At 46.5% G+C, this 15,041-nt stretch overlaps 1 protein-coding gene across 1 annotated transcript in view; it reads right to left on the reverse strand.

Annotated features, from left to right (window-relative positions):
- dnah5l (dynein, axonemal, heavy chain 5 like) overlaps nucleotides 1–15,041 on the reverse strand; it is a gene marked incomplete at its 5' end in the record, with an annotated part of 73,189 nt that overhangs the window by 10,323 nt on the left and 47,825 nt on the right. The window contains 23 exons of the mRNA XM_079754515.1: nucleotides 620–790; nucleotides 1,708–1,890; nucleotides 2,264–2,419; nucleotides 2,605–2,799; nucleotides 3,241–3,417; nucleotides 3,739–3,852; nucleotides 3,978–4,082; nucleotides 4,278–4,445; nucleotides 5,485–5,598; nucleotides 5,949–6,050; nucleotides 6,442–6,576; nucleotides 6,843–6,988; nucleotides 7,215–7,371; nucleotides 8,030–8,188; nucleotides 8,583–8,812; nucleotides 11,747–11,868; nucleotides 12,375–12,529; nucleotides 12,710–12,820; nucleotides 12,920–13,051; nucleotides 13,153–13,293; nucleotides 13,571–13,636; nucleotides 14,235–14,471; nucleotides 14,775–14,867. Of these exons, the coding sequence (XP_079610641.1) occupies nucleotides 620–790; nucleotides 1,708–1,890; nucleotides 2,264–2,419; nucleotides 2,605–2,799; nucleotides 3,241–3,417; nucleotides 3,739–3,852; nucleotides 3,978–4,082; nucleotides 4,278–4,445; nucleotides 5,485–5,598; nucleotides 5,949–6,050; nucleotides 6,442–6,576; nucleotides 6,843–6,988; nucleotides 7,215–7,371; nucleotides 8,030–8,188; nucleotides 8,583–8,812; nucleotides 11,747–11,868; nucleotides 12,375–12,529; nucleotides 12,710–12,820; nucleotides 12,920–13,051; nucleotides 13,153–13,293; nucleotides 13,571–13,636; nucleotides 14,235–14,471; nucleotides 14,775–14,867 (3,369 nt within the window). The remainder of the gene's footprint in view (nucleotides 1–619; nucleotides 791–1,707; nucleotides 1,891–2,263; nucleotides 2,420–2,604; nucleotides 2,800–3,240; nucleotides 3,418–3,738; nucleotides 3,853–3,977; nucleotides 4,083–4,277; nucleotides 4,446–5,484; nucleotides 5,599–5,948; nucleotides 6,051–6,441; nucleotides 6,577–6,842; nucleotides 6,989–7,214; nucleotides 7,372–8,029; nucleotides 8,189–8,582; nucleotides 8,813–11,746; nucleotides 11,869–12,374; nucleotides 12,530–12,709; nucleotides 12,821–12,919; nucleotides 13,052–13,152; nucleotides 13,294–13,570; nucleotides 13,637–14,234; nucleotides 14,472–14,774; nucleotides 14,868–15,041) is intronic.

Raw genomic sequence — 15,041 nt, forward strand, 5'->3', positions numbered from 1 at the left:
TGGTGGTGGTGGTGGTGGTGGTGGTGGTGTTGGTGGTGAAGGTGGTGGTGATGGTGGTGGTGGTGGTGGTGGTGGTGGTGGTGGTGTTGGTGGTGAAGGTGTTGGTGGTGAAGGTGTTGGTGGTGGTGGTGAAGGTGTTGGTGGTGGTGAAGGTGTTGGTGGTGAAGGTATTGGTGGTGGTGTTGGTGGTGAAGGTGGTGGTGGTGGTGTTGGTGGCTGTGGTGGTGGTGGTGGTGGTGGTGGTGGTGGTGGTGGTGGTGGTGAAGGTATTGGTGGTGGTGGTGGTGGTGGTGGTGAAGGTGTTGGTGGTGAAGGTATTGGTGGTGGTGTTGGTGGTGAAGGTGGTGGTGGTGAAGGTGTTGGTGGTGGTGTTGGTGGTGGTGGTGGTGTTGGTGGTGGTGAAGGTGGTGGTGGTGAAGGTGTTGGTGGTGGTGGTGGTGAAGGTATTGGTGGTGGTGGTGGTGGTGAAGGTGTTGGTGGTGAAGGTATTGGTGGTGGTGTTGGTGGTGAAGGTGGTGGTGGTGAAGGTGTTGGTGGTGGTGTTGGTGGTGGTGGTGGTGTTGGTGGTGGTGAAGGTGTTGGTGGTGAAGGTGTTGGTGGTGGTGGTGGATGCGTGTACCTCCTGGGCGGTGACCTGGGTGACTCTGAGGACCTCGATGAGGGACTGGTCCTCCACCAGGGAGCCCTCTGTGCTGGTCAGCCGGTACAACAGCCGGTCCTCCAACTCCTGCATCCTCCTCCTGTTGGACGTGACCTCCTCCAGGAGCTTCACCCGCTCAGACTCTAGCTCCTGGTGGAGGTGAGTGGGGGGAGGGGGAGGCAGATAGGGAATGGAAATGGAGGAAAATGAGAAGGGAGACTATTCATGCATCTTATCTAGCTAAAGCTCTTCATAAGCTCCGCAGTAGTTTACTAAAGAGCTAGCTAACTAACCAATAAAGGAAACCCGACACACTAACTAACCAACAAACTAATTCAATCACTCGATAATCAAATCATCAACTGACTTACCAACCAAACGAACAAACTAACAAACATGTTTACTACCCAAACTAGATCACTCACTAAAAGTTCAACTCACTTTCACTGAGGAACTCACTCACTTTCCAACTTACTCACAAATTCACTCCTAGCTACCTAACCCACTGGCTTACAATCTCACTTCTAACTAACAAACTAACTCAGTGGGTCTCAGAGTACCAGACTCCCTCACTCAGCTGTTTAACTAACTCAGTGGGTCTCAGAGTACCAGACTCCCTCACTCAGGTGTTTAACTAACTCAGTGGGTCTCAGAGTACCAGACTCCCTCACTCAGCTGTTTAACTAACTCAGTGGGTCTCAGAGTACCAGACTCCCTCACTCAGCTGTTTAACTAACTCAGTGGGTCTCAGAGTACCAGACTCCCTCACTCAGCTGTTTAACTAACTCAGTGGGTCTCAGAGTACCAGACTCCCTCACTCAGCTGTTTAACTAACTCAGTGGGTCTCAGAGTACCAGACTCCCTCACTCAGGTGTTTAACTAACTCAGTGGGTCTCAGAGTACCAGACTCCCTCACTCAGGTGTTTAACTAACTCAGTGGGTCTCAGAGTACCAGACTCCCTCACTCAGCTGTTTAACTAACTCAGTGGGTCTCTGAGTACCAGACTCCCTCACTCAGCTGTTTAACTAACTCAGTGGGTCTCAGAGTACCAGACTCCCTCACTCACCTGTTTCTCTATGAGGATCACGCGGCCCAGCAGCTGGTCCTCCAGACCCGTCTGCGTAACAGTGAAGTCCACCACGGCTGTCTTGGCGCTGACCTCTGGGCTGTAGGCCGGGTTGGCCAGCTTGGTGGTGATGTAGAGAGAGAAGCCCTGCATCACGTCCACTTCCTTGTCCCCCACCTTCACCTTTAGGGGAGAAAGAGGAAGAGGAGGGACCAGGAAGAAGAGGCAGACACAGAGAGGGAGAGGAAGAGGAGGAGGATGGACCAGCAGGAGGAGGCAGACACAGAGAGGGAGAGGAAGAGGAGGAGGATGGACCAGCAGGAGGAGGCAGACACAGAGAGGGAGAAGGGGGGGGGATCCGAGTAGAAATTATTTGAATCAGTGCTCAGCACAAGCCAGAAACAAGAAGCAAATAGAATGGAATAAACGCAATGCAGCAACCAATCACTAAATAAACAAATAATATTTTAAAGTATATATTTAGATAGCTATCGAACTAGCGTTGTGTAGCAGTTGTTAGTGTTGCAATGGCTCCAGCTGTACATCGGGGCTCTACCTTATAGGTGGACCCAGACTTGATGTAGTTCTTGTCCAGGATGTTGTCCAGGACGGGGTCCAGCTCCTCTCCAACGTCCTCCAGGAGCAGGGGCCTGCCGAGGGACAGACTGTCCTCTAGGTGGGTGCGGAAGTACTTGTGGTTGAGAGATGTCACCTGAGGGCAAGGGAGGGATATGAGGGGAGAAGGAGGGAGAACAGTCAATATTAACTTGGAATTCATGTAAGAACGACAAAAGTAATCGAATTGCAAGTCATTAGTAATAGCAATATTCATTGGTACAAAGGAATAGCAATGAATACCAAAGAATGGTACAAAGGAATACCCTCTGCCTCTCTCACCTGCAGGCTGTGATCCATCTCCCGGTTCTTGACCCAGATCTTGCCCTGGCCCTGGGGGTCGATGAGAAGTGGGTAGCGTGCGGCCTTGGTCACCACGATGCCGTTCTGGATGGACAGGTCGTCGTTGGGCAGGCCCTGCAGGCTCCACTCCCCCACCGTGGTGCTATCCACCAGCATGCTGATCACATTCACGTCCTGTTGGGACGGTTATGAACAGTATTTCATATAGTGGAGGTGAGTGAAAAATGGAATCAATTGGTAGGTCACCAGTCATTCAGTTAGTTCATCAGTTAGTTCATCAGTTAGTTAGTTAGCTAATCCACTAATTATTTTTAAACTAATTAATTTAATTTTAACTCTTAGTTTATATTGATTAGTGGGCTGAAGGTCTCTGCTGTATTAATAAATAAAAGGGTTAGGGTTAGTTATTAGTCAGCTGGCTAGTTAGCTGATCCGCTAAATAGTTTGTAGCTACTGTGAGCCTTACGTTGCTGTAGTAAGTTAGACAGGGGGCTTGTCAGTTCATCTACTCAGTTAGCTATGTGTTAGCTACAGGGAGCCTTTCATGGCTTTAGTAACTTAGCTAGTGGATTAGCTGGTCAGTCAGTTGTTACTGGCCAAAGTTTAAACTCTTACGTGGCTGAAGGGAATGTGCTGCTGGCTCATCTCCGTCTTCCACAGGGAGAGCATTAGGTTCCTGAACTCCTGGTTGAAGGGGCCAGCGTAGGAGAGGAAGCCAGTAGCTAGCAGCACATCTCCCACCAGACGCTCAATCTGGCTCTGGAACAACAGGCTGCTCTCTGTCCAGCGCACCTGACCCGCACACAGACACAGACACAAACACACAAACACACAGAGACTCACAGACACACAGACACAGACACACACACACACACACACAGATAAATGGATGGCTGTGTGGATGAATTAATTCATGGATGCATGCATCAGTGAATAGATGGATGGATGGATTAGTTTTGGAGGGATTACCCCTGTTTAACTACATTTCAGCTGTTCTTGGACATCATTTAAGATGTACTTCACACTTTTTCCCAGGATGAACAGAATCCCCTGGCATTACAGGCCTCAGACAGTACATGAGCAGAGGCCGGGGGAGAAGAGTCAGTGCTGCACCTTCTCTCCCCCCAGTCCATCGATCAAAGCCGTGGCGGTGGTCATCTTGGTCCTGCAGGCCTCGGCGCCATCCTGCAGCTCCTGCTTCTCCTGCATGGCGGAGTCATACAGCGCCTACAAGATGACAGTTGAATGTAAAACATGTACAGACATATTGTGTTCACTCGGATTGCAGAAACACATCAAGACATCTTTGTTTGAGTGCATGTGTGGTGTGCGCCAGTCCTGTGTGTCAGTACCTGCACAGCGTCCAGCTCTTGCTGCTTAGCGTCTAGTTGTGCCTGAGCGTTAGATAACTCTAGCTGGGCCACCACCAGACGGGCCTCCTGCAGAGCCAAGTTAGCCTGGACACCAGCAGACACACAGGCAGCAAGCAGAGAGGCAGACAGACACAATACGCAGATAGATGGAAGAACAAAAAGACACACAGGGAAACACACAGAGAGTTAAGGGGTAGCCAGACAGACCGGATAAAGGATACAATGTGGGGCTTGTGTGCGTGTGTGTGCATTTGTGCAAATGTGTGTGAGTGTGTGTACCTTCAGGGGTAGCACTTCCTTGTTGATGGAGAAGAAGTCGACCATGGCCTCGGTCCAGGCGCAAAGGCCGGCCACGTTGCCACAGATCCTCTTGGCCGACTCCAGGTTATAGTCCTCCATTTCCAGGTAGGGGGCCAGTAGCTCCACCATCTCCTCAGTTATAGTGTCCTGCAACCAGTGTTGGGCAAGTTACTTCTAAAAAGTAATTAGTTACAGTTACTAGTTACTTCTCTCAAAAAGTAACTAAATTAGTTCCTCAGGTATAAATTATAAAAGTAACTAATAACTGTGGGAATTTACTATTGCGTTACTTTCAAGTACATTTTTAAATGCACTTGTGCCGTTGTGTCCGACTATGCGTTTTTTTTTAATTTGTGTAAACAACACCTGCCCCACTACCTCTGATTGGCTTACTATAAAATGTTGTTCTTTCTCAGCCAATCTTCATCATTCATGTGATTGTCTCATGCCCCTTAACCAAGGAAGAAGAGTAAAGAGAGAGATATCTAGTAATCAGCGAAATTAATTAGATTACTCGTTACTGAAAAAAAGAACGCCCTTAGTAACGCCGTTATTTATAATGCCAGAGTACACAGTACAGAAAAGTACAACCAGATATATGTGACAGAGAGACAGGCAGATAGAAAGGCAGATATTCAAGCAGACAACGAGACAAATATTTGGACTGTCTTAGACAGGGGTTTTCCCTGCCGTTATTCTCAATATAGACCCTGGCTGATAGAAGGACTAATCCGCGGCTTTACAAGTATGCTGCTGGTTGTGTGTGTGTGTGTGTGTGTGTGTGTGTGTGTGTGTGTGTGTATGTGTGTGTGTGTGTATCCGTTTCTGCATTGGTCTATTCCACAGTAGCGTTAATCTCATTTAATTCCTGGTGGGTATTTGCGTTGCGTTGTCTGATGTCAGCGGGGAGCTGCCCGAAGCAGCCCCAGCAGAAATAGTTTGGCCATTCCCTCACCCCTAAAAGTGTATATGTATATGACAATGTGCAAATGTATATAGACATGATTATATATACATATATATGTCTACATAGAGATTGTGAGTGAGTGAGCAAGTGAGTGGAGTCGTAGAGAGAGAGAGAGAGAGAGAGAGAGAGAGAGAGAGAGAGAGAGAGAGAGAGAGAGAGAGAGAGAGAGAGAGAGAGAGAGAGAGAGAGAGAGAGAGAGAGAGAGAGAGAGAGAGACACCTTGCTGAAGTTAAGCAGCATGCCAAGGAAGCCAGAGTTCTGCATCAGCTTCATGGCCTCTGGCCAGGAGGGCCTGGGACACGCCCGCTCTGGGTCAGCCTTCACAGTGTCCACCTGGTCAACACACACACACACACACACACAAACACACACCGACATACAAACACATCAATCCATGTATAATAATCATAGGAGTAGGTGGAGAGAAGGGAATGTACAAACATGGGTCTAGATCCAGCCCTCAGTTGGATTCACCTCAGACGGTGCTGTTGCTTCATGCAATGTAGCCTTGTCTGGTTTTAAAATTAATGCTCTTTCCTTCAACTGTACCCGGGACTACAATTTCATAGTAATACAAAATGCCTCCATTCAACTGATTTACATTTAGTACAGAGGAAATTTATAAATATGTAACAAATATGTAAGTGTGTGTGTGCGTGTGCGTGTGTGTTTGTGTGTCGGACCCTTCTCTGGAACAGCAGCAGCACAGAGTCCATGATCCTCATGATGAGATGAGGAGGCTTCCCCAGCTTCCTCACTGTCGCTATGTCAGTTGGCTTGATAGTCTGGAGGGGGAGAGACATTGGGACACAGAGGCGGAGAGAGAGACATTAGCAGGCGGAGATAGACATTAGGAGGCGGAGAGAGAGAGAGAGACACACATATGCGCCCAGATTTAGAGAGAGATGTTATCATAATTAGCATAATATTTTTAGAAATGTATTAAATACTACTCTTATTTTGTATTTTAATTCTTAACTTCCCATCTAAATGAAATGAGTACCTAAGTATACGTTTCCCATGGCAAAAATCTCTTTGAATTAGTGATATTTTCAAGATACATCAGAGAAGGACCTCAAAGAGAGATAACCATTCATCCATTTTCCTTTACATGGTTCAGAGAGAGCGAGAGCGAGAGAGAGAGAGAGACATAGGGAGATCACTCCATCTCTCTACCTGCAGTGCAGCCTCAGCAGCGGCCAGGGCTGGCTTGGCGGCTTCCAGTTTGGTTTCCGCCACGCTCTTATCAGCCCCTATCTCCTCCACAATGGCCTGGGCCTTGTCCTTCACCTTCTGCACCTGCTGCTTCACCTGGAGGACGGGGAGGTGGAGCAGAGGGGAGGAGAGGAGAGGAGAGAAGAGGAGAGAAGGTGAGGTGGGAGAGAGGAGAGGAAGAGGAGAAGAGAGGAGGGGACAAATAGGAGGAATACAGATGAGGAGAGGATAGAGAAGTGGAAAAAGGAATGGGAAAGGAGAACGAAGAGAGGGAAATAGACGGGAGGATGTTTATGTCAGTATGTTTTGTAGACCTACACAGAGCATCTATTTTTCGTCTCCTGTAAGAATATCTATCTGACCTTTTCAGCAGCCTGGGCTTTGACGGTGACCTCCTGCAGGACCCCGTCAGCCTTCTTTGAGGCGACCGCCAGCTCACGCTCCTTCACCACCAGATCCTTGGACAGCTGGCTCACCGACACCTCTGCCTCCATCAGCTTTGATAAGCCTGCATCAGGAACACATGGGCTCTGTGTCATATCAAGGGTTTCATATTTTTATGCATCAGAAAAATCTATCTTTATATTATATGATAAGTCATGATAGGTTTGTGAAGGATAATGGATTGATTGATTGATGAGTTGTCATAATTAGTTTAATGATTTATTCTTAGATGGTGTTGTTTCCAACTGTACCTAACCGAAAAAAATGTATGAATCATAAATGCCACAAACCTGTCTTCATGCGCTCTGCCAGCATGCCCACGTAAGAGATCTTCTCAGAGTAGATGATTTTGTAGCCATCGATGAAGGATAGGTAGGACTTTGGCGTGACGTAGGTCTGGCGGCGGAACCGGTCAAAGTACTCTGTACACTTCTCTGCCACCAGGTCCTGAGTGCCGGGTGTTCAAGGACTCACTTATTATAATACATTTGCATGAAAAAAAGGCATACATACATGCATATAAACGTAACACACGTATGCACTTAACAATCTGTCTCTATCCTCCAGTCAAAAAGAATCATCAATGGTTTAAAATAACTTTCATGAATTAAGCGAAACATAACCCCAGATATTCTTTCATTCAGACTGTAAATGCAGTCATTAGCCACTTATATATAATGTTGCAATCATTGTTTTCTACTGTGGTTTGGTTTCCAGTTGTGGCTGTATGGTCTTGTAAGGTGGTCTTGTGGCCTTGCTTCTTTTCATGCTTAGTGGTTTTCGTGTTGCATTACGTGTGAAAATAGTTGAAGACAGTATTTTAATTTATTTTTTTAATATCGACGATGGGGGGGGGGTTAAGTTACCTCCCCCCATTGGTAGACAAGCAGACAAAGTGGTCAGTATTATGGTTTCTTTCATTTGTATTAAAGCGATAAGCTATGTTTGTTCTAACTTCTGTTTTCCATGGCACGTTGTGTAAGTTAATGTTAGCCGTGTATGACAAAGTAGGGAACTGAATGTTCTGTTCTTTGAGATTTGGAATACTGCATTAAACATCAGTAAAAGGAACCACAGTTTTGCATGTGATCATAGACGCCTCTACCTGGAAGGTCCCCATGGTCGCCACCACGCTACTCTTCACTTCCTCTGAGCAGCGGAAGTCCTTGAACTGAGACAGGAAGTGATGCGCCACGGCCACCAGGGCGTCCCGGGGCCAACGCTGGAACCAGTCCACTGTGCAGCCGGAGATGAGTGCTGGGAACTTTGGAGAAACACGCATCAACAAGCACCTCAGGACTGGATCATGGTCATTTAGCGAGGCACATTTCTCCAGAGCAACATACAATGAATTCAGGGACACTCAGGGACAGCTGTTACGGCAGAGCAGGTAGGGGTTAAGCCTCCTAACAATAGACTACCAAGGTTTCGGGTTCGAACCCAAATGTCCTGCCCTGTAATCAGAGGTCTATCCCCTACCTGCTCATTAATGACATTAAATATTCGGCAATTATTAAGTAAACAGTATGATCCACTGTAGATTCCTTGCTACTGTAAGGCACAAACAGATAACATGAAATGCCTTTGTACTTTGCTCATTTTCTTTTTTTTGGAAGACCAAGGTGCAAATCACATCCACTCTGCTGTTTCCGTCCCACCTTCAACGCACGACTGCGGAACTTCTCCCCGACCGGTGAGAAGCAGAGGACGACATGGAGGTTGCTGCGGACGCGGGACAGGAAGAAGTCGTAGAGGTTCTCCATGGTGGGCGGGATGCGGGGGAGTTGGCGCTTCATGGCGGCGATGAGGTCCTGCGTGATCTCATCCAACTCGTCCCGGGCAAACAGGTTGGACACCTCCCCACTGGCCAGGACGTTGTTCATGTACTCTGAGGAGGAGGACAAGGACGAGGAGGAGGAGTGGAGGAGAAGGAGAGGACGAGGAGGTTGTTGTCGAAAAGAGAGGATAAGAGGTGAGGAAGGGGGAGGATAAAAGGAATTAAAATCCCATGCAACAAACTTTTCAACAGAAGGATGGAGACACGATCAAGGAAAACAGATAGAGACAGGAACACTTGAAGTCAGGCTTGTTGGTCTAGCTTCCTGTCAGTCAGTCCATGGAAAACAAACTCTCTTCTCCAAGCTTACCTGCATCCATGGTTTTTGATAAGGTTGTCATTACCGACAAGTGTCGCATGGTTTCTCTCTTTAATCAATAGTTTGTAAACTCCACTCTAGCTTTCACTTCTGCTGACCTTAATAGCGTCCCACCACTCACTATGCCCTCCCCCTCCATCACCACTAGCTTTTCCTTTAAACCATTCTAATTTTCTGAGGTTCGGGATGAACTTTGCCGATTGGACCCAAATGAGTCTGCTGGCTTTGATGGGTTTGACCCAAAGTTTCTCAAAGCAGCCGCCCATCTTATTGCTGACCCAATCTCAAGGTTGTCCATTCATCTCTCCACATTCCCTTCTGAATAGAAATCTGCTTTGATATTTCCACTCTTTAAGGGTGACTCTAGCTCCGACCCCAACTGCTACCGGCGTATTTCCACTTGCCATGCTTGGCTAAAGTGCTAGAGAAGCTGGTCCTCAAACAACAGGATTTTTTTCTTACCACAAATCACATTATGTCTGAGTTTCAATCTGGGTTTTGTGGATGCATCACAGCCACGCTTAAGGTCCTTGACGACATTATAAAGGTATGGTATGGATGGAGCACAATTTCCTCCAACTCAACAGCTCCAAATCCGAAGCCATCCTGGTCGGCACCTCTCACCAGACCAAATCATCATCCATAACCAGCATCACCTTTTATGGCTCAAATATCCCTCTCTCATCAACAGTCACAAATCTTGGTGTAAAAATGGACCCCCAACTCACTTTTGAATCCCATATCAACCACCTCTGCAAGACCTCCTTCTATCACCTCCGCAACATTTCCAAACTCTGCACCATTCTCTCCCTCTCAGACACCGAAAAACGAGTTCATGCCTTTATCTCCTCCAGACTGGACTACCGTAACGCACAACTCATCAGGATCCCTAGCAAGAGCCTGCAGAGGCTCCAATACATACAAAACTCTGCAGCTAGGATCCTGATGAGAGCACGCAAGCATGAGCACATTACCCCCATCCTCCACTCACTCCACTGGCTTCCGGTGTCCACCAGGATTGAGTACAAGGTTTCCCTCCTCACTCACCAATGTATCCATGGACATGCCCACCCCTACCTCAAAGAACTTCTCAACCAACATAACACAACACGCTCTCTCCGCTCCACTCACTCTAACCTCCTCCCCAAACCCAGAACCAAACCTAGGACCATGGGAGATAGGGCCTTCAGTGCTGCCGCCCCACGCCTGTGGAATGCCCTCCCTGACACCTTGAGGGCACCACAATCCACTGATTGTTTTAAAAAAGGTCTTAAAACATTTATTTTTAAGAAAACCTTTGGCTCCCACTCTTAGATGTTTTTAAACCCCTTTTTATTTTTATTTTTATTTTTAAAATAAATATAGATATATTTTTTAACAACACTGCCTTTAACCTGTAGCGCTTTGAGCTCTTCGGATGAAAAGGGTACTGTAAATGAAATGTATCATTATTATTATTTAACCTCCACCTACGGCTCAACTCTAAAAAGACTAAATGCATATTTTTCGATAGCAAAAACAACCCCTCCAGCCCCCCCAAGATCCTTTGTGCTGACAACCCCAAACTGGAGTTTGTCAAGTCCTATAAATATCTAGGGCTTTGGCTGGACTCTTCCCTTTCATTCTCCACCCATATTAATAATATTCAGATTAAAGTGAAAGCCAGATTGGCCTTTCTCTTGCGTAACAAAGCATCCTTCACACGCTCTGCTAAACTTACACTTGTAAAAATGACCATCCTGCCCATCTTTGACTATGGTGATACAATCTGTAAAATGGCTTCAAGAACAGCACTACACAAACTAGACGTCCTTCACCATTCAGCTATCCGCTTTGCCACCAATGCTCCCTTTAACACACACCACTGTGAACTTCTCAAACTGGTGGACTGGCCCTCCCTCCAAACCCGCCGACTCCAACATTGGCTTCAGTTTTTTTATAAGACACTCCTGGGCAAGACTCCGTCTTACCTTTCCTCCCTTCTCCATCTCTCTAGAAGCACTTACCGCACAAGATCATCTGAGCTCATCAAACTCATCAACCCACTCACCAGGACTACCTTCGGCCGAAACTCCTTTCATTTTGCAGCAGCTTTTGACTGGAACAACATTCAAGACATCCTCAAACTTACAGCTTTCATATCATAGTCTGCCTTCAAGCGGAAACTTAACTATGTCTTAGTAGACCCCCCCCCTGCTCCTGTTGATTCCACCGTTTCTCACTTGCATACACAATATAACATTGACACATCTTAATTTTTATATATTTTTTTTTCACCCAGACACACGCATCTGCTTGCATACGCACACACACACACGCATGCTCGCACATGCACGCACATACACACACCCCCATACATCCCTTTCATTTTTATGTTGTCTCTTATTTATTACACCCTGTCCAGACCTTTACGCCTGTCCCCTGACTAGTTTTAGTGCATTTGTGTTTTCTATTTTCTTTCTGTACATAGGCTGTGTATTTGTATATCCGTTTTATATTTGTCTAAATGAGTCATGCCTGTGTATTTGTTATTTGTACCTTTATTCCTGGTGGGGCCTCTTTGACCAGATCAATATTGTAACTAAGAAACTGTTCTTAATGTTTTATCTGGAAAAATAAAAGGTTAAAATAATAATAATAATAATAATAATAAAATAAACAGATACCTAGAAAGGCCTCGTCCTTGATGTCGTTGTCTGTAAAGAGGAAGGTGACGCCCTTCCCCTGTTGTCCGGCGATGCGGTACAGAATCTTAAGGTCCTCCAGGAGGTTGCTGCAGTTGTACGTCCTGCAAGACGTACCACCATAACATCAACAACATATTACACATGCAAACAAATGTACCTATACATTTATATTTAGGGCGTTTAGCCCTAAATATACCTTAGTCAGAAGAAGGTGAAACTATATATCGCTGTCTCAACAGTGAGGATGTTCATAGAACAAAGGGCAAAGCACTAACAATTGCTAGGTTAACCCATTCCCCGTTCCGACAAAGATAGCTAGATGCTACACAACTAAGTACATTAACTAAGTACGACATACAATAAGTGCGTACATTAAGTGCCAGGATGTACAACATGGAATAAGTGCATACATTAAGTGCCAGGATGTACAACATACAATAAGTGCATACATTAAGTGCCATGACGTACAACATACATAAGTGCATACATTAAGTGTCGGGATGCACAACGAGCAATAAGTGCGCAGGATTCATTCATTCAATCCATGTGTATTCATTCTATATAAATGTGGAGAGTGCCATCAGTGTCTGTGTATATCTGTTGTGACCTGGTGAGGGTGATCTGGAAGGTCTGGTATCCAGCGATGAAGGAGGCCAGTCGGGTCAGACTCTGCTTCCCTGAGCCCCCCACCCCCACCAGCAGTGCGTTGCCCTGGGGGGTCCGCAGGACGCGTGAGATCTTGATCAGATGGGAGATTGCATCCTGCAAACAGTTTTTTAGGAACAGACGACACAGATCGATCAAGACCAGGCCAATCGATCAATGCATGGTTGACTTAGCACTCAATGTGATGGCGGGGTTAGGCTTTAGAGCTGCCACGATGACTGATCATTTAAGCGATTTATTGATGGATGCATTGATTGAATGACTGGTTTGTTTTACCTTGAAGAAAACCAGGTCCATGGCTCCGCCCCTCACAGCCTCGTTGTACTGCTGCTGGAAGATGGTCAGGCGCGCTTCCAGGGAATCCAGTGATTCGATTGGCTCATACACCTGTAGGGAAGACGCAGTATACGATATATTCATAATGTCGGTGTGCAGACGTAACCCTGAAATAATCAAATAAACAAACAAACAAACAAAAAAGCAGACCTTGGGGGCGTCCAGCTCTACATCCTCCCCCTCCTCCCCCGTCGCCTCCGGCGCCTCTTGGAGGAAGTCAACAAAATAGCTGTTCCACTGCACATGCTCAGTCACTGCTATCCCATGATCCTCCACTGTGATCTGCACAGATCGGTGAGTTAGAGCTCGAAACAACAAAAACACAAACACACACACACACACATACAAACAGGCATACTCATTAGGTACACGGAGCCACCCACCTTCTCCATGATGGCTTCGAAGACTTGGCTGTCTTTGGCGTCGATGAAGCGGTCGGCGATGACCCGGGAGCACTCGTGGTGGAATAGAGCGGCCAGAATCTCTGGGCTCTGACACACTTCTGATTTTACCGCCAGAACCCCCTGAACAGAACCAGAGCCAACACAGAAAAACACCTTTTGTTCAGAACCCCCTAAACAGAACCCAACACAGAGAACCACCTTCTGTTCAGAACCCTCTGAGGAGAACAAGAACAAACAGAGAACCACCTTTTGTTCATTCACATGATGGTAGGATAAACAGCTCACAAATGTAGGAGAGACAAGCCGAGACAAGGTGAAGCCAACTTGAATCCGTTTTGTATGATGGTTCGTACAGGACAAATATTGTATGTCTCTTTGTTTGTGCTGTGGTCCCAACCTGCCATATGCGACTCAAGTCCCTCAGGTTGAATATGTAGTGGAACTTGGCAGGTGAGGGCAGCATCTGGAGTATGGAGAGGAGAGAGAGAGGGGAAGAGGAGAGAGAGAGAATGAGAAGGGAGGATGAGATACGGAGGTGTGAGGAGAGAAGAGCACATGATGAGGATGCAGTGAGACGGAAGAGCAGAGAAAACAATTGTGACACCTTTATCCCTGTGATTCAGAAACCAAAAAATGGATCAAGGACAATTCAAGTCCTGTGCTCTGCAGAGGGCACATTCTGTTGCTCTCTCTGCAGGGAGCACATTATGTTGCTCTCTGCAGATTGGTCTGGCCTCAATCACGCTGGAAACCTCTTCCAAGCGTGATTGAGGCCCTAGGGGGAGGGAGTTTAATCTCATGACAAACTAAGAAATCTGCAAAAAAAACTTTGGTGGCACCCAAGGAAAGTGTAACTATCAAAACTTTCTTGAACCAAAATAGAGAGACTAACGATGTTGAAAAATCTGACGAGAACACGAGCGTCACTCTGCAGAATGCTGCAACCATATTTGGAAAATCAATTGCTGCCCAGCCAAGGCCAGACGACCACACAAAAGAGAACGACGACAATGTACAGCAAATTAATATCGCAACGGAAGACTCTCTCGCTCCGTTAGTACCTTGGCCTTGATGGCCTGCCACATCCTCCTGGTGGTGGGGACCAAGGCGCCGGCCAGCGAACACACCCCCTCGGGGAAGCCCCTCTCTGGGCAGAAGTAGCCCTGGGCCAGGGTGCAGAAGATTTTGTCTATGGAGGTGTTGGAGGGCAAGGTGCAGTTGAAGATGGAGAACTGCCGCTTCAGCCTCTGAGGGATGTCGTTCCTCCCGCCGCCCGGGTGGATCATGGCAGCGATCAGCTGGAAACCACCAGGGGATTCATGTGTTAATTCAAGAGGAGTCATGAGTTCATGTCATACACAGAACAGTCTGCTAGCAGGACATTAAATATGCAGATGCAGTTGGGATAAACTGTTATTTTAACTGTATAGCATGCATCAGTTATCCTAGTATCACAAAATGTGTGATATAACAGTTACACGTTTTTGATCTTTATTTATCAATTTCTTTATTTACCAATGTATTGCTTTACCTTGGTTATTTATGTATTCATTTAATTATTAAGTAAACAAACCACACCTCTCTTTGCCAACTCCCAGTACCTTAATGTCCACTACAGTGGTGAACTCCCCCGGTCGGTCCAAACTGTAGAAACCCCCCTGCTCCATCAGCTGCCGCACAATCTCATTGGTTATCTGAAGGATACAGAGAGCAGGGATATAACATTCTGATTGGTTGGAAAACCGCTAAAAGAAATGACACAAGAATTTTCTAAACAGAAGAAAATGCTTGTTTTATTTTTTCCTGAACTTAGGTATTTTAATTGTTCATCTTTAAGTAAATCTCTGTTAGGTCCTCAGATTGAACTG

Source organism: Pollachius pollachius, assembly GCF_949987615.1.
Source record: "Pollachius pollachius genome assembly, chromosome: 17".
NCBI lineage: Eukaryota > Metazoa > Chordata > Actinopteri > Gadiformes > Gadidae > Pollachius > Pollachius pollachius.